At 39.3% G+C, this 26,901-nt stretch overlaps 1 protein-coding gene across 1 annotated transcript; it reads right to left on the reverse strand.

Annotated features, from left to right (window-relative positions):
- On the reverse strand, positions 1-26,565 carry psme4a (proteasome activator subunit 4a). The gene is made up of 47 exons (XM_031732113.2): positions 25,864-26,565; positions 24,595-24,735; positions 24,290-24,406; positions 21,592-21,636; positions 19,467-19,616; positions 16,987-17,050; positions 16,814-16,888; positions 16,396-16,518; positions 16,178-16,270; positions 14,453-14,718; positions 14,135-14,321; positions 13,966-14,055; positions 13,788-13,852; positions 13,322-13,472; positions 12,087-12,185; positions 11,940-12,009; positions 11,759-11,826; positions 11,433-11,648; positions 10,282-10,439; positions 10,062-10,157; positions 9,844-9,899; positions 9,659-9,715; positions 9,489-9,544; positions 9,218-9,316; positions 8,999-9,061; positions 8,823-8,918; positions 8,555-8,686; positions 8,255-8,464; positions 6,441-6,577; positions 6,186-6,239; positions 5,970-6,099; positions 5,763-5,844; positions 5,514-5,667; positions 5,298-5,367; positions 5,073-5,198; positions 4,839-4,991; positions 4,495-4,599; positions 4,317-4,408; positions 4,095-4,226; positions 3,774-3,982; positions 3,589-3,674; positions 3,344-3,472; positions 2,913-3,068; positions 1,692-1,854; positions 1,468-1,601; positions 1,246-1,386; positions 1-1,135 (listed from the first exon to the last, which is right to left on the reverse strand). The coding sequence occupies exons 1-46, from the start codon at positions 26,058-26,060 to the stop codon at positions 1,252-1,254; spliced, it is 5,487 nt and encodes a 1,828-aa protein (XP_031587973.1). The 5' UTR covers positions 26,061-26,565; the 3' UTR covers positions 1-1,135; positions 1,246-1,251.
- Positions 26,566-26,901: the final 336 nt, after the last annotated feature.

Here is a 26,901-nt window from a genome sequence, read left to right on the forward strand (position 1 = left end):
AACATTTTATTTTCATTTTATTGTCTTTAATTAAGCAAACAGTATATCTAAAAAAAGGAAGAAGAAAAAAGAAAAAAAAAAAAAAGAAGGGAAAGAAAACTCACTGCAGTTTTGGCACTACACTAGTTAGTGAGGTACTAAATGCTTCAATGCTTAGACTGATTTTAAGTCATCAGGGGAAACCATACTGCAAACCAAAGTCATTACTTTTTGTTAAAAAGTAAATAGTACCTGTGATAAAAAGGAAAGGGTTACAATTATAGACAGGCAGTTTTTCTTTTTCATGCACGGAGACACGTGAAACGGTGATCTCACTGTGCTCGAATCCGCACAGCAATCGAATCACACAGCACAGCAGTGGGGAGTTTGTGCTCTCCCTATCTTTGCAGGAGTAGTTGACAACAGGCTCCGCTGCCCACAGCTCAGCCATCTACTTAATTTCAGATATACTCTCTATGAAAAGAAAAAATACAATAATGAAAACTTAGCACTTCAAAAAAAAAAAAAAAAAGAAAATAAATAAATGTTTGTGCATATTTGCTATACCATGATATACACATACATGATGCATATAACCATATATAGATCAAACAACCACACAAACATTGTGTGTTGCAAGTTGTAAGTCTAATCTAAAGAGACCATTGTTCAGTTCTCTCTGGCTTGCACCAAACACTTCACTGCTGGAAGATAGAGTATGTCCTACACTGGACAATGTGTTGGCTCAGAGCTGATACTTGGGATATAATCCTGAGAAATGTGTGGGACACCGGCTGATGTCTTCAAGCATCCATCAACCTTCACACACACGCACACGCACACGCACGCACACACACACACACACACACACACACACACGTGGACATGCACGCAAACCACAAAAGAAAAAGAAAACAAAAAATCTGTACAGTAATGTTACAAACTGCAGGCCATTCATCCCTGCTATGATGGATCCTTAAATATTAAGTATAGTAGAAATGCAAATGAGCTAAATACATAAATACACAACATTTTAATCCTTCTGAGTGCCACTCTTCATCTGACGCTGCTGGGATGTTGTGTATTATCTCAGTCAATCACTCAGGTCCTCTCCCCAATGTAGGCTGATGTCTGCACAGACTGGAGCTGTTCCAAACTGTTTCCAATAAAACACAAACAAAGATTAAATGTAAAAAGTTAGTTAAAATGAAGACAATACAGTCAGGGACAGTAATGACTTGGCAACAGTGTAAAATAATTCTTTACCAGGTTTTAGGCATAATAACAGGGAGAGACCAGCAGGTCAGTGAGGACGAGCAGCTGGTCATCTGTGAACTGCTGCTTATGCTGCTGCCAGTTGTCGTGGTGCGTCCGTCGGAAGTTTGACAGAGTTTTCTTTACAGTCATCTAAAAGGAGACGCCACAGAAGTGATAGTTAGCTTTTGGACATGCCATAATACACGGCGATTAATCACTGACCCAACATACTTCAATGGGTTGTGTGTCATTGAGGTGAGCACTCAGGTCCATCAACAGCTGGGGCATCCAGGTGGGGACGTCATATGGGCTAGAAAGAATGCAAGCACTCAACCCAAGAACACCAGCATGGCGGCGCACCAGGTCTGCAAACACACAAGAGTAGCGATTCCATTCAAATGACATTGAAAAAACACAATCTTTGGTTTGTAGGTAACTATTGGTAAGTTCCTTACCAGCCGATGGGATGGTGTCCACTATAGAGCCAAGATCTCTCTTCCTCTTCTTAGGCAAGCGAGTCTTGCAGAGAGCCTCAAAATGTGCCTGCATTGGGGCATCCATGGACAGAAAATTGCACTGAAGGAAGCCACTGAGTGTAGTGGCGGCCATTTCTCTTACCTAGAAAACAAAGGCCAAAAATGAGATGGACGTAATACCAATTACAAGACACAAAACAATCCAACTGAGGTAACAGATTAAAAAGCTGACGTTTGCTCATAGGTAATGGGTTAGGATTACATCTGGTAACTGGCCACCAACTGATGCATTTAAAAGGCTTAAGACTCATCATCCAATTATGATAATGCCTGGACCCCTGTGTGTTAATCATTACTGGTGCTCCCAGAGGCATGTGACTCCATCAAAGAATGAACGCTTTTTAAGAAGTTCATATTCAAACAACACTGTTTCAAATTCATATTTCCACCCAAAACGATGCCGCAAGAGGAACAGCATAAGTAAAGTTACATACTGACACATGAGCTCTGGCACCTCGATGACTGCTGTACGGTACCAGACATGCCATAGCTGCAGTATCGGGGTCAGAAGCAGGGTGGCCCATTAGCAAATTCACTGGCTACCTGGACTGAAACAGCCAGCTGGGGACTCAGTGCTTTTCTATAATGGGAGCCAAATGCTTCGTAGCATGTTATTTTAGCTCTATTCTGAATGGAGTTCTCAGCAAGAAATGGATACTGTGCAAATCTTAGAGCGGTGTTTTTCAGTGGTCAGGTTTTTTTAAATACAACAAGACAAACGTATTGCATCACTAAGGCCGATAAATTAGGCTCAGGGGACTTTAAGTGGCCAAACAAAAATTCCATCCCCCACTTCTTCTTTGTCTCTACTCCATCCTTCTCCCTTTCACTCTCCTTCAATCCGAAACATTATCTCCATAGCAACAGATTACTGCAGCCTGTGGTTTCCATGGCAACAGCTAGAGGACTGGAAGGGGGAAGAGAGTAGAGAGCCACGAGGAGCGCGCTGAATCACTACAGTGAAGCTGAAAGACAGTGCGAGTGCCTGCTAGCATAAACAAGCACATAGTGGCCAGTTGCTTGGCGAGTGTTACATAATCCGAGAGTCACATGTTTCTTTTATCTTCAAGCTAAGTTCCAGCTCCTGTTTATGCCACTCCAGGTACATGTTTCTGCATTCGTCTTCACATTTCGAGTTACCTCAAGCTGCTCGTCCTCCAGCAGCTTTATCACCAGCGCCCGCACATCATTCACTGCCTTCTGGTCACTCATGAATGTGAACAGGTTGTAAAAAACCATTATCTGGAGGTATGTGAGCACCGTGTAGCGAGCGTGCCAGGAGCTGCTGCCAGCAATCTGTAACACACAGCAACATGCTTCAGGTGTACACAATAATCATGTTTGTCTTTCCAATCCTTTTATTGGAGCAATGATAAATACAGTATACCAGGCATGGACAGATCGAGATTACATAATGTCATAAAGAAATTTAAGTATAATCAGATGCCTTTGATTCTTTTATCTTTCCCATTAAACCTTTCTTTTGTGATCAGTGATGATCGGTAAAAACCCCAGTGTTATGTGATGCAGGTAAAAAGCTGAGCGACAGCCACATTGGCCAGGTGACCTACCTCCTGTAGGACACTGAGGACCATGGGGATTTGCTCTGTGTAGAGGAGTCCCTGAGACATCAGAGACAGGCAGGTCTTTGCATCCCTCTTCAATTCATCATAACTGTCATCATTTTCAACCGGCGCAATCTGAAACAGGACAGCAACGGGTTAAACGTTATAGTGTATACAACACAATAAAAAAGGAAACATGAAGGTGGTAGTGACGAAGGTAGCTAAGCTAAGATTGAATGTGAGTATTTCACCTTGAAGAGCAGGGGAAGCAGCTGCAGCTGTTCTGAGACAGCAGTGGAGAAGGAGCGACCAGCACTCGCAATCAGCCACTTTAGCACTGCAGAAATTCACAGGACGAATCATTTCATAAATGCTTCAGTCGGGTGTGTCTCGCAAACAAACTGATTTGGTTAGTGACAACAGATCAACCACCCACCTGTTTTGAGTAACTTGATTGCTTGAGTCCTCTCATCCTGCACTCCCACCTCATTCTCCTCAATCACGTGGTTCTGGATTTCCTCATCGCCCTCATTTAAAGGTTTCAGCTGCAACAGAATTCTCTCCGTGAAGTCCGAGATGCGTGGGGAGGTGGTGGGCTGAGTGTATGGCAAGTTGACATCAATCATGAAGATATACGTGAGCACGCTGGAAGGATAGAAAAGTAGAGAGGGAGGATGAAAGAAAAAAGATATACAAACAAATTTATAATAACCTGATAACACATTTAAGCTTAATCTGGGTCCGAAATGCGCCTCACCTGCCAATGCGCTCGCGTACATTCTTGTAAACCTGGGTGAGCTTGGGCTCCAGGTATTGCAGCAACCTGTGGAGTAGCTCAGGTACCCTCCACTCCTGCTGAGCTAGACCACCCTGGAGCACGTATAGACGACTGGAAAGAAAAACCATTACAAGTGTCAGATTGTTAAGTCCCACCGACAACAGCATCAGCATCTCCTCAAAGATGTAACGTTTTACTCACCAGGCATCGACAAAAGAGCCTCCCTCTCCATTGACTGGGGACTCCATTAGCATCTCAAACAACCAGTGAAGCTTGCGTGGATCTCTGCTCTCCTGTCAGCGTGAGAAACAACAGTCACTTGGATGGTACGATGACTGACGGAGGTGGAAGGATAGAAAATAATGAACACAAGGCTTACACAGGCTGTAGCGATGCATGTACCCCAGTCTGCATATGTTTCTATTGTGATGTTTGACAGGGCAGTGCGGAGCAATGGGCACAGCAGCTCCCAAAGGCTCTCGACCTGTTGAAGAAAGGGATTGTCCAAGGACAATGTTAACACAGTGTAACTAACCTAAACAACCACAGTAAGAGTGGTGGTGCGATCACTTAAATGGCCTCCACACGTAGTTTAATGCCAATTAAAAAAAAAAAATCTCCACATGTGGATTTCTCCAAAGTTATAGTTTGATAAATACAGAAAGTCTGTAGACCTGAATGATGAGGATCATCTTAATCACTGTATCTGTTTTGGAGCTGTACCTTTGAGAAGCTCCAGTGCTTGCTGCCTCTGATCAGTCCAGAGATTATCTCCGCAACACAACGCTGCTTGCTCTCGTGGGACTCTGCCACTAGACGTTCCATATGTGGCCGAAACAGAGGCAAAAAGTCATCGGAAAAATTACGGAACAATCCCTGGGCGAAAAACAGAAGGCAAATTAGTTGCACGTATTCACTTCAGCTGTTTTTTTCTTGTTTTTGAATCTACTACCTCACCTTAAACAAGCAGAATCTGCGTGGGCTGAACTTGTCTTTGCCCTTACGGTCTTCAAGTGAGAGAAACTCGATGAACTGGTTAATGAACACTGGGTCTGAGAAATGGTCAAAGATGATCTGCTCCCACTGTGAAGAAGAGCGGAAAATAAAAGTTTTGCACTTGCAGTTACCATGATTTTACAGCACTGTGTGTGTTATATTTTTCCCAGGCTTGTTTGTATGCACCTCTGTCATTTCCTCTCTGGCCAGGTTTTGCGTGGGCTGCTCCTCCTGTGGCGCATACATCATCAGGTTTCTGGAGAACAATTACAAAGTTAGAAAAGAAGAAGTATGGAAGAGAATCTCTTGCTAAGCAGCAGATAGCAAAAGAAATGAATGAATGAAAGCTAAAGAGTCACATAAGGAAAACACAAAGAAATGCAGGCATTATAAAATCATAACCTTGGCCAGCAGTAGTATCCCCAGTGGGTTTTCTCCACAAACACACACTGATCCCAGTCCTTCTGTGTGCGTGGAAGGGTACTGCTGTTATACTGAAGCCACTGGTTGTCTTTGCGATCCCCTGCTACAGTGCCACTAAGCTCTTTCAAGTCACCTATCAAAGATAAAATCCAGATTTTGAGATGACCTTTAGAAACAGTAAGAATACACAAAAACAGTAGTGGGGGATAAACAAAAACATATGCTTACAAAGCTCCAAGGGGCTCACAGGGACTTTCTTATGCGGTCTCTTTATTTGTTTCATGATGCCAGCCACAGCTGATATCGCCACCTAAAGGACAAAATGTGACACTTCAAGCAAACTCCTTACAGCAATGGCTGTACTACATCCTTATACTGCTGGGAAAAGAAAAGAAATCACAGCTCTGTGCGTCTCATTCATTGTGTATGCCGCACCTTACGGACATAGAGAGATTCATGGTTGAGGCTTTTCACAAAGAACAAAACAGCAGCTGGAGGGAGTTGGTTGTCATCTCTCAGTAGCAAAGAAAGGAAGCCTATTGCAATGTGTTCAAACTTCCAAGGTCTGGAATGAGAAACAAAACTACAGTGAGAGGCAGTCATAAGTAAACATTAGCACAAATATATGGCATGTGCATTAAAAAAACCCACAAGTTCCCGTTGCTGAGGGAGTCCAGAAGATCGCCAATGAGCTGCTTGTATTTCCTGCAAAAATGTAGAATATTATTATTTACATGCATTTTGTTGTCAAACCTATGATGCTTACAGTAAGGGTGAGTGCAGATTAAAACAGCATTTTAATAGAACGGTTACACCAGTGTTCAGAAGTTGATGTTGCTGCTCAAGTGTTCAGCTGCAAGGATGCTGGTATTTTCATCTTCATCTTTTTGTAGATGTAAAACTTACCCGACAGACTCAGAGTTCTTGAGCTCCTGTCTCTTTAGACCTTCTGCTACTTCTTCCTCAGAGGGAACAAGTTCCTCAGGTAAAGGATTCCCAGTAGTCATAATCTGTTTCGCCAAATCACAGCACTCACTGGGGATCTAACAGGATGGAAAACGATAAAACACAATTTATAGTAAAAATATTTTGTCCAAACATGTAAAGCCCCATAAGGAGGGAGTAATCCGTAAACTCAGACTAACAGCAGATAAAAGCTCTTGTCTTTGATATGCATAATGACTGTGTTGGAGTCAGCCTCATTATGATGGCAGACAGTAAGTAATTCATTATTATCACAATTGTTTTAACAGACAAGTTTTTAAGTTTAAGTGAGACCTTTGTAAGGTCAGTGTAGTTCAAAACTCCTCCAATACATGGACAAATTCAACATGTGTGTTTATTTCAGAGTTGTGCTTTTGTTTTTGCCTTCTGATCTAGTTCAATTAGACCTCATCATGAAAGCTTCAGTGTCTTTTACTGTTTGTTACAATAAAACTTCTAATTCCTTCGACTACCAAACCATGTTAAAGTTATTGTGTCATTAAAGTGCAGCTTCCAATGGGGTTGAACAAAGCCTTAGCAGTAACTGTTGAGGAATTACATGGGATTAAACAATTAAGTTAAAAGTTTTATGGACAGTTCTGAGGCTAAGATTGGCATCTGCATTGGAAAATTGTTGCTGTGAACCCAAAACGTACAACCAAATTCAAGTGCACCATGCTACATCAAATACAAAACAAATCCACCAGATATATAAGTGGGAACCAGTACACTTGGCGGCGTAAAAAGACTCCGATGACCACAGATCATCACTGTTTTTGATGTCTGCCAGATTATTCCCATGATAAAGAAAATTCTTGTCAGGATATACAGTCCAAGAATGAAGACTTCATTAGAGCAAATTGAAAGGTTCCTTCTTCTCACATGGAGCAATCAGTCTCAAGAACACAAAGGGCAGATTAGATAGATTAGAAACAGCTTAAAAAGGCTAGACCAGCTCTGGAACAGCATTCTTTGAAAAGAGAAACCTAAGCTCAACCGGAACTATAACAACAAGACCGTATGGAGAAGACTTGGAATAGCTCATCACGGGAAGGGTACGACATGTATAACTTCCAATTAATAATTATGTGAAAAAAGACAAACAGACTGAGATATATAAATTGTGCTTAGATTCAGCCAAATGCAGCAAAGTTGATTGGACGGTGCCTTACGGTGCAAATAGATCCAAAGCATGCTGCAAAAGCAACTGAGGACTTTTGAAGGTAAAGACGTGGCATGTTCTGCAACATTCGAGTCAGTCACCTGATCTCAGTGCAACTGAAGTGCATTTCACATGCTGAACTGAAATGAAGTGAAAGGCCTGGCAAAGCATAAAAAGGAAGAAGAGCCTCTTTTTTTTAGTGGCACCCTTGTGTCACATATCAGGAAGTCACTGCCCACAAAGATTCTTCACAAGATTTAAAAATGTCATCAGTATGTTAATTTGTCCAATTAAATTTGAGCCCTGAAAATACAAGTGTTTAAAAAAGGATGGAATTCCTCAATGTTTTGTTCAGTTCCCCAACATCTAAGAGTCAGCACGTTAAGCCTATATTAATGATATAACTCTTAACCTTTTGCATTTTTTCAAACATATACATAGAATACGTTTTTGTAAAAGAGCAGATCTGAGTTCAAGATGGGAACTTTGAAGTTATTGTGCTTTTACCACTATAGGAAGGCAAATGCCTCATTTCATGACTCATTTCTGAAAGCGTTCTTAACGCTGAACTCACAGAGAAGTCAATGCCGATGGTCTCATACTGCCGATGGATTTTGTCTGCAAGATCGTCAAAGAGCCGCACAATTGAGGGCTTCTCCAGAGACATGGCTGAGCTGAGGCCAGACCGTACAATGGCAGGCCACGTCAGAGCAATACACTCCCAGTCATGCAGATTGGCCAGGCACACGCCACTGTGATTCCCCAGAAGACAGTACAAGGCACCCTGGAGAGATACAGATATAATATTAAAAATAAATCTATAAATATAAATAACCGTTCAAGAATTTCTGTGGTGCAAAGCTGACTGCCATACTTTGAATTGCTGCTGAGTAACAGCGCTGTTGTCTGGGTTGAGAAACTCGAGGACATGGGGGATGAGGTCTCTGCAGCAGAAGTTGTAGGTTCCCAATGCAGTGAACAACACATTCTGAGCTTTGCTGCGTACCTAGAAGGCAACAAGTCTAAATTATTAATAATTTAAAAAACACTACTCAAATCTCAGTAAGCTAGTAAATCACACTGGCAATGTATAAACAAGATGTAAACTATGCTTTTCCTGAAGGGTGCCATGCAGAACTCACTTGACTGTAGGTGCTTGTGGAAAGCCTTAACAGATCTCTCATCAGTTGCTGGTGAATGCTCCTGTACTGACATCCTTCCACCGTCAGCTTTCGCAGCTGATAAGGACAAAATCAAAGTCAGAAATGCAAAAATGCCAAAGCTAACTTACAATACCGTTACTCTATGAATGACTTACCTCATGCTGAAGCATGACCCTGTCTATTAAAAGAGCTCTGATGTGCTGCTTTCTGCCATGAAGCTGTAAATACAAAGGTGAGGTCACTACAGTCATTAGTGCATTTTCTGTAACTTTTGAAAATGTGTGTGCTTTTTTTTTTTTTTTAATAATTTCTTCCAGGACAACAGCAGTACAAATATACAAGAGCAGTAAAAAAAAAAAAAAAAAAGGTCTCACTCTGTTCTCCATTGATTTCTTCACAAGGTTGAAACTCTTCCAGCGGGAGTCAAACTCGTGCTTGTGAGAACCTTTGAAGTGTAAAAGGTCGCTGATAATCTAAAACGTCACAGACAAAAATACTGATTTGTGTTCGGCGAGACAGGAACCATGATAGCCGATGCCCACACATTATCCCACACCTAACAACTCAGACATTCTCCATTGTGGCTTTCCAAACAGATATAATGCAATCATTTTCTATTTGGCTGTTACTTTACTGGCTGCCCACCTTGATGATGGAGAAAAGAGACTTTGTGTCATCCTCTGAGTGCTCCAGGATATATTCTGCAAGAAGACAAAAACAGAAGTCAGATGGTGGAACAATGATGTTATGGATGTAGCTGTAGAATAAAGAGGGATCACAAGCCTACGAGGGGGTATAAGTGGGTGAAAACGTACGTAGCAGCTGTCTCATCACACTACAGATAGCATCTCTGTAGTTCTCTCTGGACTCATCTGTGGGTGGAGATAATAATACAGTGTAAGTTTATATTTCAACAAACCCTATAATTTATATCTAATGTGAGGGGAAAAAAAAAAAAAAAAAACTTCTTCCAATAGGTCTTAAGAAGAGATTAACACACCATACTTCATTCCTGTATAGAGGGTGGTCTCATCTAGATTCACCATGCTATGAACTCTGGGAGAAAACAAAACAAAAACAAAAAACAGAACTGTTTAACATTTAAAATTAAGCAGATATAAAGTGGGGATTTCTCTGATCCCTGTATCCCCTGTATGTTATTGACTATCACTGATGTGTTTATCTGGTTTTTTTGATTGTATCAAAGCAATTACTAACAGCTCAGGGATACGCTCTCCTTTCAGTGGAGGCATCAGACCCCCGGCTCCTAGGAGACAGTGCTGAACAATGGTGAGGCTCTTTAGGACATCATCTCTGAAAGTACAAAATTACAAACACAAATCTATCACAAACAGAACACAGGGGTTCTAAAATCCACAAAAATAAAGAAAAATGCAGTGTACAGCTAGTGACCTCTGGTAGCAGAGCAGTTCCTTACCTGCTCATGTCCTGTTCGCCTTCTGCAAATCTCTTAAGGCGTTGAAGTTCAGGCTGAAGAATAAGGTCCAGTAAATAAAACGCAAACGAGATCTCCTCAACACTGGGTACATGCCACTGGATTTCCAAATTCCACAAGTCCCCAGGTCGACCCCAGTCCTGCATGACATTAACATCAAACAAGTTATTTAATCTAACAAAAACCTGCCCTACGGCCCTGCAGTGCTTTATCAAGAAAATTCTGCTGTAGATACAAATGTTGATGACATTTAAGTTACGCAGGGTCAACATGCATCAGCAGGGGAATGATGAACAAAAAAAGTCAAAATATCGAATTTAATATTTGCTCTATATGTGATGATGGTCATTTAAGATTGGCACACCTGTAAAGGAGGACATGAGGTACATAGAGACATATATACATGCATACACTACCATCATTATATTAAGAAAGAGAAATCACAGGAATTTGATATTTTCTATTCTGGTTTGGGCCACAGGCACATGTGTAGATACAACAATTTAAGCTGCTATTTGCAAATGCAACTTTGGTCTAAAGACAAAAGATTTTTTCAAGAAAAAAAAAAAAACTTGCATGATTGAAGATTTTATGCATTTTACATACATTAAATCTTCTTTTATTTCTTGGATCTTCACTACTAATAGTTAAAAAAAAAAAATCAAATCATTAGAAGACTGACTGACCCAAAAACTGATATCCCTAATTGTGTTTAGTGGATAAACAGAAAAGCTGACATCAGTATGTGATTTCTTTATTACTGGTTAAAACAGATGCACACAGCACATTTCACTTGACAACTGCACTTAACTTGGTAACCACATAAGAGTCATCTCATTTTCTCTATGGTCCAAGACACTAATCCAGCCAAACTACTACCCCTGCCTCTACCGAGGAAGAGACTTAATGAGATCAAAGGACTAAACAAAGTAGTAGACAATTAATCAAACCAGGTCATTGCTTCACTAAGACTTATCTGGTTAAAGGACAAATGTCTCTAATTGCTAGTGCCTGATTTTGACCTTGACTCACCAGTTCAGTATAGTCGTAGTCTTTGAAGCCAGTTTCTGAGAGTAAACACACTTGACAGCAAGACTAACGTGTATTATATATAAAGCGTGTGGTATTTGTACCTTAATGGGTAGGTAGTCACCAGTTGGTTGATGGAAACCTCCTGGCACACTGCAGTACTCTGTGGGGTAGATGAGGGCTGTTGAGCGAAGGATGTGGTGCAGCAGGTTGCAAGCCAGAGTGTAGCCCTGTTTACACTTGAGGTGGAGTGTCAACTGCAAGATCTGAACCAGCTCAGAGCGATAGGGCAGGATCTTATCACCATCCACACGAGACACCTGCAGGTACAAATAGCAAGAGGGTAAAATAAATATTAAGGCACAGAATTATTTAAGTAAGGAGTTAGCAAACAGAGATGTTAACTGGAATTATAAAGAAGTGAATTCACCTCAGAGAGCAGCTGGAGATTCCACAAAAATTCCTTGTCAAGCTCCTCCTCATTCAACACTTCCTCATCTGTTCAAAAAAAGGGAGTCAGGTAAATAATATCAATTCAGGGAGGGAAAACCTGATTCAGGTATTTGGAAATATCAACTACATATGACTATTCCTGTGTGATCATTACTTACTGACAGCAATTTGATTTATTGCATTGCAGCAGTGTGGTACAAACACCTTGAGTGACTCTGCAGGGTGACACTGAAAACAGAAGCAGAATGAAAATGAAACAAATAAATGAAGGAGTTCCACGAGGAGTTTGAGTGGATGATATTTACCTTGGCTGCAGCTCTACACATGTCAGCAACCATTCTGCCGGCTACACGAGTCTCAAAGATGTTCGTGGTTGCAAAGTTGAACACCTTTTCTAGAGCCACCTATTAAAACAAAGTGACAAATGTGTTCATATGTATAGATACTGTAAAGACACGTAACATATTTTTCATTAATAATAAAAACAAAAACAAAACAGTCAATTAGAAGCAGAGATGCACCAATAGTGAATTTCTGGGGCTGATATCAATGTTCTAAACAACAATGCCTCCATTAGCTGAATGATGTTTCTTTTTTTTTTTTCTTCCCCTCACCTTTGAGGAAAATAAAAGTAACGAAACTTAAAGCCATAATTAAACAGTCTTTGAAGATTCAGCCCTGAGCAAAGCTTCAAAGATTTGCTATTGCCCACTAACATCAGTCACTGTCATTGTTTATTAGCAAGAATCAGTTAATAAGCCAGATATCAGCCACCTCTCAGATGATGTCTAGGGTGAAGTTAACAATAACATATGACAGCTGGCCCTCGGCTTACCTTCTAAGGAGCAAAAAAATGAAGCCCCTGGATAAAAATGTGTTGGTTGTTTAAAGCAAAACAAACTTGCATTGCTATATTTTTGTTATATAGTTTAAGATACTTCCAAATAACATGCCAGGTACATTTAAGTGGGCCAAACTGACAAAATAGGGCTGTTTAATTCATTCATTCAGATCCTCTTCACTATGTCATCCTTTAATCCCATCCAGATGTTGTTGTACATGGTAAGCTTGCAAATGTTTCACAATAAAAGCTCAATTAAACTAACTAAGAAAAACAAACAAACAAAGGATGCCTGTGAACTCAAATCAGAGAAGGTATTTAATTTGAAACCATTATAGGATGGGCTGAGTATAATGCATCAACTTTAATAGGACATCTAGGGACATCTTTCTTCCAGAAATTTGATCAATTATCGTTTTAAATCAGAGGAAACTTCAATTAAAAAATATAAATATGCTTTTAAAACAAAGGCCAGTTGCCTTCTTGCAGTTGAGGTAAACACAGACCTTAATTCACTATAAATAACTGAATTCTTATTCACCAAACAATGGCCCAAAATCCATTATCCTACTTGACAATGACCCAAAACATGCTCTCAGACTCACACGTCATTATTTAGAAAGCATTTGGTTCAATATTAGACTTTTCTATAGTACTATTTATGTACAAGTAAGAGAATGAAAAAGACTGAGTCTTAACCTTGAAGATGTCCAGGGAGCACTGTGTGAGGATGGTGCTAAAGGTTGAAGACAGTCCGAGCTCTACCAGGCTCTCCAGATGAGTCATTTTCTCCGTTTCTGTTTCCTCTCGAGTCTGTTCCAGAGTGCTGCTGTCTATCAGGGCAAAGCATCTGTGCAGGGGGGAAATGAGAAAAAAGAAGAAAAAAAATGTTTAAATACATACTGAATATAGAAAATACTCCTGGTGTATATAGATAAATCAGTTATAAAGGGCAAGTATATCTAGTTATTTGTTAAGAAAAGAGGAAAATCTTTTATCTAAATTTTTACCACACTCATTTTAATTTCCTCTGCCATGATATGAAACTACATTTTGACTACAAGACTACCGAATGGGAACTATCACCCAACAATGGAGAATTGTGCTGCTGCTGAACAGCTACTCTCCTTTAATGTAGACAGTTTTGTATTAATGCTGCACATACCGGTCCATGAACTGTAGCACAAAGTCTTCAAATTCAGCTGAGGCTGAGCACAACTCTCTCTCCACCTTAAAGGTGCCATTAAAAAAAAATAAAGGAACAGAAGTCATACGTAAGGATAACGTAACACTTTTGATTTAAATACAGAAAGATGGAGAAAAAAGACAAAACCGAAATTCACCTCTGTCAAGTCCGTTCTTTCATGCAGGGCAGACGAACAGTCCACCAAAGGCACAAGCGTCACAAACGTAGCAATAAACTGAAATGTGATCTATAGATACACGAATGAAGTTTGTGTCAGTTTTAGGAAGTTCAGCAATAACATAGACATGAACATCAGTGGTGCCCACCATGCACTTGCTGAAGTCATTTGGGTCGACGCCAGGCAGAGCCCTCATGAGCAGGGGTAGCATGTGAGTGGGGCCCTCAGGAAAGCGCTGCCCACCTGACACTAGGCTCCGCGCCACACCAATCATGCAGCTCAGAGTAGCAGTCAGCTGGTGGGGCTCTGTTAGAGTCTCTAAAGCAGGGTATGTTCTGTGGCAGAGCGAGGGAACAATCAGTCTTGTTTTCGTCACAAAATGTAGACTTTTTTTTAAATAGATTACTCTGAAGCACAATCAGGGCCAAATTTTTGTTTTGGATTCTCTACTTCAGTACAAACTTACTTCTCTAGCACAGGAGGGATGACCAACTCGGGCCTCATTAACGCCAGGTTCTGCAGGGCCTGGGCTGCATCGAGACTGCCCGTCTTGCTGAACATGGCCAGCAGAACTGGCTGCATCATGCTCTCCACAAAGTCTGTGATATCCTCCTCTGTGAGCTTGTGACTGTCTGGTATTGGTGTAAGCCATGTGGGCTTTTTGTAGCGCTCTCGGTGAAGCCGCCGAACCACACTGGCTGGGAGACGTTGGAGCAGTTTCATGAGCTTCATCTGCACATGTGAACAGAGGGGGAGAAAGACAGATGCATGACAAAGAGATGACACTGGGGGGGCTTTCATGTTCTCTGGACAAATTGAAAGGTGGAGGGTGCTGTATGAAGATGACATCATGAACATACCAGCTGAGAATTTAGAGATCATGATAGCTTTTTGGCTCACAGCAATGCTGCCATTCTGATTTTCCATCTTATATGTTATATACAATATAATACAAAAATATTTTTATATGTTTGTACATGAGCTCAGGTCCATAAAAATCAGAAGAGTGTAAGTGAAATTTCACAAAAAAAACAACAACAAAACAAAGTACAGTCATGTGGTTGTCTTTTCAACTCTCGGTTTCCCATCCCACCAGATCGTCAGCTGATTCACACAGCAACTCTTTTTTTAGTTGATTGCAAAACAATGTTTACATGTAATAAAACAACATCTCACATCTATCCAATCAGCACCCTTAAATACACATAGTCATGCCCTAATCAAAACAAAGGTTTGTGTACCAGGACATGTTGCTACCTGCCGTGTTTCAAGACAGGATCCTCAAAACAGAAAGGCATGTGGCCCGGGTGCCAGTGACCTTTAATAGCATCACAGCTATCTCATTCACGTGTCCTGCTGTTATTTCTGAACCAGAGTCTGACATAATCCATAAAAAGATTCAGGAGGCTTCCTGGAAAAAGATATGCAACTATTCCCCCTGTTCCTGTTAATTTGATGCTGGAATTATAGTTGGACCAAGCTGGATGAGTGATGCAATTACACTCACTGAAAGAAAAACAACATGACTCAAGATTTCTTTTGATTTAGTTTTTTTATGATGTTATATAACAGCTTTATCTCACTTATTAGGACAGAAAGTTAAAGAATGTCTTCATTTTTTAACCATCAACTGCAAACAGTTCAACACATTTTCAGACAGTTTGTATTAAAAATGTGGATTTTTTCTCATCCTGCATTACCATCAATAGTAAAATAACATAAAAAGTATGGAGTTTGCAGACCCTGAATTTAACTAATAATTTAACTTAGTGCGTGGCAGAATGTAAACACAAAAGTTCTGCAAGCTTAGGTTGTTTACTGGGACAGATTTCTGTATTTAGTGGTCCATGTGTGCCACTAGGTAATTTGCAGTAGCAAGGTTTCAGTTATAAAAACATGGTGTCGTGTTTTTGCATGTACAAATCTGAGCCAAGACACAATGTTGTGGGGTTATTTTGTGTTGCTATTTATACTAAACTAACCTGAACTAAGTTCTAACGAAGGAGAGTTCCTCAATTTTGTTTCATTACTAAAAGGACTTTAACTGTAGAAGTAGTTTATTTAGTTAGGGGATTTCAATATATACTTTTTCTCTATTTATAAGCTAGTTTGAGCCATTTATATAATAAGCTAGTCCACATTTATGGTTTGTTCAGTTCCAGTCATCCAAAAATATGAAGAAATGACTCACCAACCACCGGCCATGATTTGACGGGTGAAAGAAGGATGTAATACTGTTGAAAAGGCCACTGAGCTGACCTTGAGCTTGCTTGCTGGGTCCTCCCTGAAATTGGTACAGTGAATATCACTGAGAATATCACATACGCCTAATTGCAAACTGTACAGTAAATGCAGTATATCTGAAAATAAACGCTATTTTGTAATATGATTTATGGTCTACGAGCTCACCAGGAGGGCTGACACCCAAAGCACCACATGGCTGATGTCGTAGGCATTGGTGACGTATCGTGGTACGATCATCTGACTGGTCCCAACAGGAAGATTCAAGCTCCTCAAAATTCTTGTGAAAATCTGCAATGTGACAAACAAAATTAGTAGGGATATTGTTTGTGTGTTTATCTGGATATTGACTGTTTTTTTTTTTAATGTTTATCTGTGACAGATACTGGTATCACTTGGGGGAAATACACAAACATGATGCAAGAAGGAAAGCAAGCTCAACAAAGAAACCTGATAGTTTGTTTGCTTGATAACCAGCAATAGACATGGCATACAAACCAAGAGAAGACATAGGAGCATGTGCCAAAATCCTAAAAAACAAGCAAGTGCTAAGTTGTGTAATGTGCAGTGGAAAGGAGCAACAAACCTTAGGAATATAAGGGTCCCAGTCAATGTAGCCAATGTTGTCATTGGCCAAGCGGGCAAAGAGATTAACCAGATGCTGCAAAGACGTATGATGACATGTTAAATAAGAAAGGTAAAAAAAATACTGACTGTTGTACATATGAAAAAAAAAAAAAAATACATTTATGCACTTACAACTTCCCAGCTCGGAAGATTTTGCACAGATACCCATAAGCTGACCAGCTCGTCGAACCACAACCTATCAGAGAAGCAAAGTCAGGAAATAAATCTTTCAAGTTCATAACACACGTGTGACATTTAACTGACAAATGAAAGTATGCTTCAGGCAGAGGGAGAGGAGGACTGTTTAAACATGATGTGAATCCCTTACTATAAGCAGAAAAAAATGTAGGGTAGTGTTTTATCTTCTAACTCTATAAACTTGAATTATTTATAACTTTCCTATAAAGAACTTTGTAATTTGGTGAGCATTAATAATTTAAAACTCATTTCCATGTTTGGGTCAATCTCCTGCACAGTAGTTCAAACTAGATGTGATTAGGTTTAAAAATATACATTTATGTGCAATTCACAAATGTTGGAAAGAGCAAAAGTAACATAACCCCCATGGCACAGACGGGCAAAGACAGAATGAATTAACCCTTTCTCAATGCACTGGTACGAAAATATTATTGTAGCAGTTAGAAGTACCCACCGAGTTTGCACTTAGTAACTACTCATCTTTGAAGATGTCAGAGTTTAAGCACACAGCGAGTTCGAGATCTACCCCACAGTTTCAAATATTTTGAAGTCGAGAGGCTGTGAGGGCCAAAAGCTTTAACATGTGGCTCTGACAAGAATTCCTGGTGGATTTTTAGGTCTTCTTTAAATCATTGTCCCTGTTGTATCAGACAGTTTTTCAGCTCTTGACCAACTGACATCTGCATTCAGAGGGAGCTAACTTAAGTGGAATCCGTTTTTCCTTTTAGGAAACCCAACACCACAAATCGGTGTACTCTTAGTGCTGGAGTACTCCTAGTGCTCCCAAGCCCGGATAAATGATGAGGGTTGCACCAGGAAGGGCGTCTGGTGTAAAATCTTTGCCAAATCAAACATGTAGATCATCATCCTTTTATCTGTGGTTGTCACACAAACCCCAGGAGATCACTCCCACCACTAGTTACAATATTACAGTCAATTTCTGCTGATCTATTTGCAGTCCTACTTTGTCTCTCTGATTAGCAGATGAGCAATAACCAACATTTCTTCATTTAAATGAGTCCAATAATTTTTCAGGAAAAAGATTACCAATTACAATCTTTAACCTCCCTTAATTAAGACAAAACAAGGCTTTACAAGTAAAAGGGTACTAAAGAATACTGCTGAACCAAACAGCGTTTAATGCTGTGTATAAGGTGCAATAACGCAGTAAAAGCTACTCAGTACCCATAAAACAGAAGGTTGACATCTTTTATGGTGTTGTAGCTAGTCTTCTTTGCTAAAGCTAAAGCTTTACTAAAGCTCATTAGCATTGTTATCTTGCTTCAGGCTGCCCAAACTTATGCTGTACATGAATGATAAAGTTTCCTAATATAAATTAAAACATTAATATTTACTGAGATTAAAATGGAGCAATTAGTTAAACGATATGTTAAAGGTTATTTTACTGCCGTGGTAGAAGTGCAGCATGCTTTAGACGGACAGATGGCATCTCCTCAGCACTCTTAAACATTGTTAACAGTCAGGATAATAGTCAGTAATGGTTACTGCTGGAGAAATCTCTTTACACTTCTTTAATTAAACTGGATTCTGATTTCACTGAAACATTTTAAAGGTTTGTCTAACTGCAACTACTCTTTTACATGTTTTTGTTTATATGTGTCTATAATGTGCGCTTTTATTGTATTAATGTTTGTTTTTGTACACATCTGCCTCAAAGAAGTTCTAAATCTCAATGAGACTACCAATTTAAATAAAGGATTTATTGTCATTATTATTAATAATAATAATAATACTGATAATAATAATAATAATAATAATAATGATCACGTGCAAGACAGGATACAGCTAATATAGTAATGAATGAAATGGGAAAAAATCATTTTTAAACAAGCATTAAAAATACAGAGTATTAAAAAAGAGTCGACATGTGTCTCACTCCAGTTGGTTAGGATAGAAAAAAAAACACTGTGCCTCTGTTCTCTTTTATAGCACTTGTTTCTATGTCTCACTATGGGATACGCCCCTCGCATATCACAGTCACTTATTCCATTATGCCTGCCAGTTCTGAGTGGCAGTCATGACATCTGTATCGGGACCCTCTACTTTTGCAGAAGGCTGACTCTGTCTTTCCATTCATCTCCTCTTTATTCAGAATAAAAGCTTCCCCCCTCACATACAAAGGCTGATTCTTCATAAAGTCAAGCAGCCAAAGTTGAAAGAAGAGAGCAAATCTTTCTTTATCAACACAGTTTCAAGGACCGCCAACGTAACTGGTGAAGTTTTTTAATAAACTTGAATTACGTAACACAATCTGCCACTGGAACACATGACTGTGTAGGCCTGTGTAGACATACTGTTAAATATCATAGCTCATTTTTGATTACTTTCCCTTTGATGTCGCATCAAACTTTGAATAGCAGTGTACATGCAAGAGGAGAAAAGAGGGTTTATACTTGAAGCCCCTGTGATGCAGTTCTGGAGGCAGAGTTGTTGGTAGAAAGAGCTCAAAGTAGCTGATTGCTCGTTGCATGGTGACATCAAAGGGACAAAGGAGTGGTCTCCACTCATCCAACATCTCCTGAGTAGCCGCCTCTGAAAAGTACCTGTATGAAGGTAGAGAGAAACAAAATCAGAGTTTTGCTTTTTTTGTTTGTTTGTTTTTTTTATATACACATGGTGACAATACCACCAACATTCACATGATTGCTCATAAAAATACACTACCATCCACTTTATTGGAGAAATGTTTAATATGTAATCCAAAGACACAACAAGTTCAACTAGAACCAATAAACTTTTACATTTTCAGTTTTTGGCCTGTCACAGTTGTACCTAATAAAATGGCCAGTCACCGTACATGAACAGTTGAAACATCTCAACCTTCAAAGGAGCTTAAAGTGTGGTTCAAAGATGGACAAGCTTCTTAGAAATCACTTGCTCACGCACCTGAATATGTACATCAGGTCTGGAGACTGACAACTTCTAAGGAGTACTTGAAACCAGCAATGAAACAAGGCCTGGGTCAGAATTACTTAAGACTAGACTATTAATAACCTTCAACACTGCTGATTCTACTTAAGTGACTTAAGATGTATCTATTATGAAATTATCAACATTATAAATAACAGTTTGCTTGATGCTGAATACGATTTCTTATTTCTAATTACTGAATACATTTTATTACTTTTTAATGTAAGAAAAGAATTCTAATCTGTAGTAAGGTTCAGACATTTGCCTCTCATTCATTTTTGCTAATACAAATCCAGACAGGACAGGAGCAGATTGATGATAAACATACAAACACAGATACACAGGCTACTCTTGGGAACAGCAGAGAAAAGAATGAAACATTCAGAGGTGTGGTCAGGTCACATGATTTGATACTGACAATGCACATTATGGCAACTTTAAGGAGTCATTTTTGCATGTAAGGGTGACCATTTATCACAAGTTCGGCCTGAAATGGTCAAAGTATTCTCTGAATTATCGATCAGAAAATCTAATTTAAGAGTGCAGGGGACGAACTGGTAATTTGGGAAATCCAGGCAAACTCTCGTCTTACTTTGTTTTGTTTTCTGGGGGTTTTCTGTAGTAATACTGCCATTTGTAGAAGCACACAAAGTATTTTTCTTCATTAAAACGGATAATATCACGTTGTAAAAATACTGCCAGGGAAAAAAAATCCTGCATTCAATATTTTTTTTCTTTACATGACAGTAATATGCTTACATGGGAAAAACAAATCAATGTAAATTTTATTTCCTCATTATTCTAACTATTCAGAATACCATTAGAGTACGGAATAAGACTTTATATGGCTTCAGAGCAAAAGCATTCAACTGTAAACCATTATCTTCATTTGAGTATCTATTCGTTGAGATCATCTCTGCCATGTTTGTGTTCACATTACAGACAAGTGACTGAAATACCCACAAGCAGCAGCTACTGAAATTCCAGTGTTAGAGCACAATGTCCCACAGATGGGAGATTACAAGTCATACACCTGGCACATTTTTAGCTATTAGGATAAATCCTACGGTTCCACAGGGGTCAAAGACCCGAGAGGATTTTCACTATCAGGTTATTTCAGGTCACCTAGCCATCTCTGTGTTTTTGTATTCACTGGTGGTCCTGGGGAAAAATAAATAAATAAAACAAAACCAAGTGTCCTTCCCTCTCTCCCTCACTGCTGATCCACAGCGTCTCAGCAGCGAACCACAAATCATTCTTGCTTCTCACACTAAGAGGAAACTCTCACACAAGACAGAATTAGATAAGATAATAGGATTATCTGCCTAAGTGCAAACTTAAGGACGAATCCTAGTGCTCACCTAAGATACCTGCAAGTGTACTACTATGGTGAACCTGAAGCTTTGCAATAATAAAATGACACAACATAGAGCTTCTTTGCCCAACTTTTAAACAAAGGGTTAAGAAACGCAATATGCATATAAACAAGAGATTCTCTGACTGACACACAGTTACTAAACCAAACATCTGCAGTACTATTAAACTCCTAAATCCAAAGACAAGGTAAAATGAGGACATTCGTGAATTGATATATTAAGGTGTACTTACGGTCTACAGCTTTTCACAAGTGTTTTCAACACGCTTTCCACAGAGCTGTAATGAAAAAAGGAGTGAAAAGTTTTTTATTAGGCTGTCAGTAAAAGACTGATGTTGGTTACAGTTAATCAGCTTTCACATCAGTGCAATCTCAGTTTAATTGCATGCACACAGAAACGTCTTGACACATCTGACTAACGTGCTGTGAAAAAGGAAAGTTTACAGGTTGGTGTATAGTGATAATACAAGCAGAGTAAATGTTACCTGTACTGTCTGAGCTTACTAACTGGGTTCAAGCCAAAATAAAGATGTACATGTTAATCTGTTTCTAACTGACACCACCATAACTCTTACATAACAGTGTTACAAATATGATACATTAGCGTCGTTTACGAATTTTCCACTAGTTAAAAAGAAATAATTAAAAATTCCTGACGTGATTATCTTCACATAAAGACTGAATGACAGGGAATGATATAACCACAGTTCTTAGGCTCCTTTCTACAATCCCATCTATCTACTGACATGCAAAGTCAAACCATGCCTGGTTGAAAAATACCACTCAACAGCTTGTTATCCGTCTTTGCATCACTCGAGTCTTTACATAGCTGTAGCCGACAGATTTAATTCTTAATCGATAGCCGCATTATGGGTGATGCTGGGCAAGCCAAACGGCAACCTACTGAATGCACTGATCTACTGTTTACACTGTAAGCCCACAACACACCAGCTAAACCCAAAAATATGCAAATCCAACAGCAGAAAAATGTGAGTGAGTGCACTCTGTGGTAAGGACCACTCTATATAACCTACAAATACTAGGAAAAAATGTTTATAGTTTAAAAAAAAAAAAAAATTATAAGAACTTGGGCTCCTAAACGTCTAAACTCTTGTAAATGCTGCTCAGTAAACCAAGGACTTCAAAGCAGGTTAGAGTGGGGATGTGTAACAAGAAAAACAACAAAAAGCTAGACAGCTTATGAGTTAATGAAACTAAAGTCAAGCATAAAACATAATGAATGCTTCACAATGTGTCATAAATACTGTAAACTGTACATCATCTTAATATGGTCATCAAAATCCGATGCCGTCATAAGATAACATGAAAGATTAGAAGCATTTAATAAAACGTGTTAAATAAAATAATCATCTACTAATATGAGCTAATGGTTGCTATCGGGAATAGGAAAATGATACAAAAATTTGTTAGCTGCAGTGCGACAGTCTCCAATATGGGTGAAATGTTAACATTGATTAACTCCTGATTTTTTTTCCTTCTCTCACAAGCTGCATATGGGGTGTCCAGTTTTTACTTTCACATGCAACATAGTGTCTCAAAGGATGAATTCAAAGTAAAAACAAAAAACAAAACAAAACAAAAAACACAAAGAGAAATGTTTATCCTTACCACCTCTGAACCAATTTTATCATTACGTGTTTAGAGGATGAACGAGGCCGTAGATAACTAAATGTAAAAGGAGACAAAGGCATAAAAAACACATTCAGCACACAAGATAGTGCCTATTACTTGTGCAGCAACTTATACAACATATTATCTTTTCGTGTGCATTAATATGGGCTGGACAAGGATTAGCTGACCAACCAAAGCAGCTTGCTTACATTGGCTCAATATGAAAGCATTTTGCTAGCAAATTAGCAATGTTCCCATAGCACCCTAAAAGAGCACCTCGCACTGCTTGCTAAGAACTTCACAGGAAACTTAAACTTCATGGGTGTTGCACAGGACAGACCAACATTGTAACATCTCTACAAAACTATTCTGAAGACATGCTAAACTTTAAAAATCATAGTGGCTATAGTTCCTCATTAAAACAAGCATTACGTGGCATGAAACATGACAAGCTTGTCACCTGAGGTATAACAAACCGAGTCTGTTTGAAAATAACCAGGCCATAATTTGAATTAAACAGCAACTAACACAAGGGATCCTTTTTAATTTGAATTGAGAAAAATAAATAAGTGGATGTTAACACCAGAAAAACAGTCTACTGAAGTTATGAAATGAAAAAAGTAAAAATTTGACTTCTAATGGCCAGGTCATGATGTCTCGGAGCAGGCTTTTTTTTTTTTTTTTTTAGACATCCTTCTTGATAACATTTGACAATGGCACTGGCAGGCAGAGTGAAGAGTTGGCAAACTTAGAGAAAGATGAGAAATGAGTCATTTTAAAACAATAAATATGATAATGCACATTTCAGGACATTCTTTCTCTGAGACAGCGTTGCATAGGGCTGCGCACACAAAAACTGCAACAAAAAGTTGACTAACGAATAGCAGGAGAGTTGGAGGGAATCAGACTTCCTCCAATCTCCACACAGCTGGTCAAGTGCCATGTTAAAGAGGTTGTGAATAGGAAATAGTTGCTTTTTTTTTTTTTTTTAAAGTTACAAAGAAGGATTAATAAAGATGATTGTGTTGCATATTTTAAAACAATGTAGAAGTGGAGGAGCTGTTCAGTGCAATTTGACTGTCACATTTGCAGTTCAGACTAACTGTGAAATAAATGTTGCCTAAAACACATTATCTGCTGCTTTTAAAAAGAGATCCCACCTAATTTGTGAAATCTAACTCAACAGCTAAACCAAAAAGTATACCTCATTTCTAAATTTAAGCAGAGTTTTCATTTGTTTTTATTTATTTATTTTTTAATAACAACATTAGCAGGCTTCACTGAAAACCACAGGCATACTTGGGAAACCAGTTGAGGCCGAGATGCTCCGTCTTTGAGAAAAGAATCCTGTCGTATAGCTCATACAGCGGTCTCCATGGCAACTCAAGGTCCTCCCTTGACAGGAGTTCTCGTTTCCTGTTAAGATGAAGATGACATATGTATAGAAATTGAGAAACACGCAAAAGCTACCTGATCATGCAGTCTTCACCAGACAAATCATCACTGGTGAGCTTGCAGCATGTTTAAATGTAACTTCACTCTTGGAGAAACCAAAAACACATCTGTACAAGTTGTTGAGTAAACCAGACAGGAACCACTCTTACTTGAGGAGGTTAATAAGAAGCCGAGCAAGGCCCTGCATCATGCTGATCTCCAGCTTAGGTATCGTCACTAGCTCGTAGAGCAACTTGATAAACAGCACATGGTCTTCTTTGCTGAATTTGCGCCCATACAGTCTCATGTACCTTAAGAGGAAAAGAATGTGGGACAATTACTCCAGTTTCAGGATGGAGCTCAAAAGTGTTTACATGTATAAGACAATGTAATGAACTTGGTAATCAATAAAATTTAATCAATATAATTTAAGAAAAGTCATATTTAAAATAAATACTACACTTGAATAAAGCTTGTAGACAATTTAAAATGAGAATGGGTTTTTTTTTTTTTTTCAATCAATCTTTAAGTGTAAAGATACTGGTAAACAGAATCTGGGTCAGCCTAACAGTCAACTTTCCATTTGCCTGATGCGGCAGTGAGTCACTTCTGAACAGTGCAATGAGCCAGCTTTTGGGACTGAAACGGATTAAAGCAGGCCCGCAACCACGTACAACAACATGAAACAGCATAATGTAATCAACTATCCATACTGACAATATTTTTTGCTGGTGCAATCAGGGGGTTAAATGTTAAATGTCATGTTTATGCACTGTACTGAGTTAAGCAAGACCATATATGGCCTCACCTGAAGAGCTTGGCACAAACATTCAACAGAAAGCCATGTGGACCACTGAAACATGATCTGAAACTATTATAATGCATATCAAAAGGTGGTTATGCACAAAGGCCGCCTTTGAAGCAGCTTGACAGGAAACCATAAAATTAAAATTTTGCGATATCTGGTGAGCCGTCATCTGACTCGCTGCTTCAAAATAAAAATGTCAGCTGTTGAACAGCAATTAAAATGACCCGCTACTGTGCCGCTCCTGTCTGGGTCAGGTTGTGTATTTGACACTGGCCTGATTATGAAACCCGTAGCGTCCCTAATCAGATGCCCGACAGACTGTAGCTACCGGGCATTCAAAGCTGTGTAGCGTTTTATAAGTCATTAAGCACAGCAGGCCGCGAGGCAACGACCGTGTTTCGTAAAACACGCAAAACAAATCAAAGTTTTCGGTTTGACTGATCAGTGTGCGCACAGTTCCTACAAAACACTTCGGCTTATTATATAATAAACACACCGCATTTTACACTTTACGAGTTAAAGTGTTACAATATCTGTTTTTTGCGTTACTTCTCAATAGGCTCAATGTTGCAAACATTACCAAGTGAGCAACAACTGTTACATTAGGACATTAGAGATTAGTGTTACTTACGTGGAAAGTTTCCTCGTCCAAAACAGGACACCGGGCCATATCTCTCGAAGCTGAACAGCTCGGCCCAAGTTTCCTTTTATCTTACTCAAAATATCATTGGATTCAGCGTCTAGCCTGTCCGCGTACGGCAGAAGTTTGTTGTATACGATGTCTTTTTGAGGAACAAAATCCAATGTGTCAGGCTGTGTCTTTTTCATTCTACGAGTTAAAACTAGCTAGCTTCACTAGCACTACTTTAACTTCGTTTCGATTCTCACTTCACGCTGTAATGCTACCCGGCTAATACAACGGCTAGTTAGCTACACTCTCCAATGAATAAGGTTATTATGGCCCGCACAGTGACTAAGTTATAACATTCACAAGTTGATGACACGGTAGCTAGCCATCTAGCTTAAGTTAAATTAGCTTCCTTTAGCCGAAAACATCATCAGCGTCATCTTATAAAGATATTAAGGCTGACGAATTGTACAACTTTGTTCAAAAATGCCTTGGCACTGAAAATTCTCTCTTTCGGCTAACGCACTCCTAAAGACCTGACAGCCAGCTAACGGTCTAGCTAAAGTTAGCGCTCTACTACAGAAGCACTGTCATATACCATTGACTGTCAACGTCGACTGATTCATCCAACTACAGCAAAGGAGACTGCGGACGACACCCAGCTACCCGCTACACAACACATGCGTCATATCCGCTACCTCAAAGGGAGAACTACGATTCCCAGCAACCCCCATTTCCGCTAGTGCTTTTTATAAATCGTTAGCAAACAGGATGACTCGAAATCCACTTAAGACTTCTTGTCCTCTGATGTCTTCTACTGCAGAAATTGGTTCTTCGTTTCGCCATGAAGAACTTTCTTTTTACAGAACGCTTTAGGCACAAGGGTGCAATGTGAAGTCCAACAAAAGCATTAATAAAAGCGATATCATTATTATTATTATTATTGTTATTATTATGTATGCTTTTATTTTGCTTTAAAAATGCTTAAAGTGAATTTCTGTAAGCAGACTGAATATGCCACTGAGTATATTGTCCCTGTTT

Source organism: Oreochromis aureus, linkage group 13, assembly GCF_013358895.1.
Source record: "Oreochromis aureus strain Israel breed Guangdong linkage group 13, ZZ_aureus, whole genome shotgun sequence".
NCBI classification, from domain to species: Eukaryota; Metazoa; Chordata; class Actinopteri; order Cichliformes; family Cichlidae; genus Oreochromis; species Oreochromis aureus.

Excerpts from the sequence above, each read along its gene's own strand:
- psme4a (XM_031732113.2), bottom strand. The coding sequence starts at position 26,060 with ATGAAAAAGACACAGCCTGACACATTGGATTTTGTTCCTCAAAAAGAC. Across the intron at positions 4,227-4,316 it reads GGCTCTTTTGTCGATGCCTG|TCGTCTATACGTGCTCCAGG; the intron begins GTGAGTAAAACG and ends TTTTCTTTCCAG. Across the intron at positions 3,069-3,343 it reads TCCTCAGTGTCCTACAGGAG|ATTGCTGGCAGCAGCTCCTG; the intron begins GTAGGTCACCTG and ends TGTGTGTTACAG.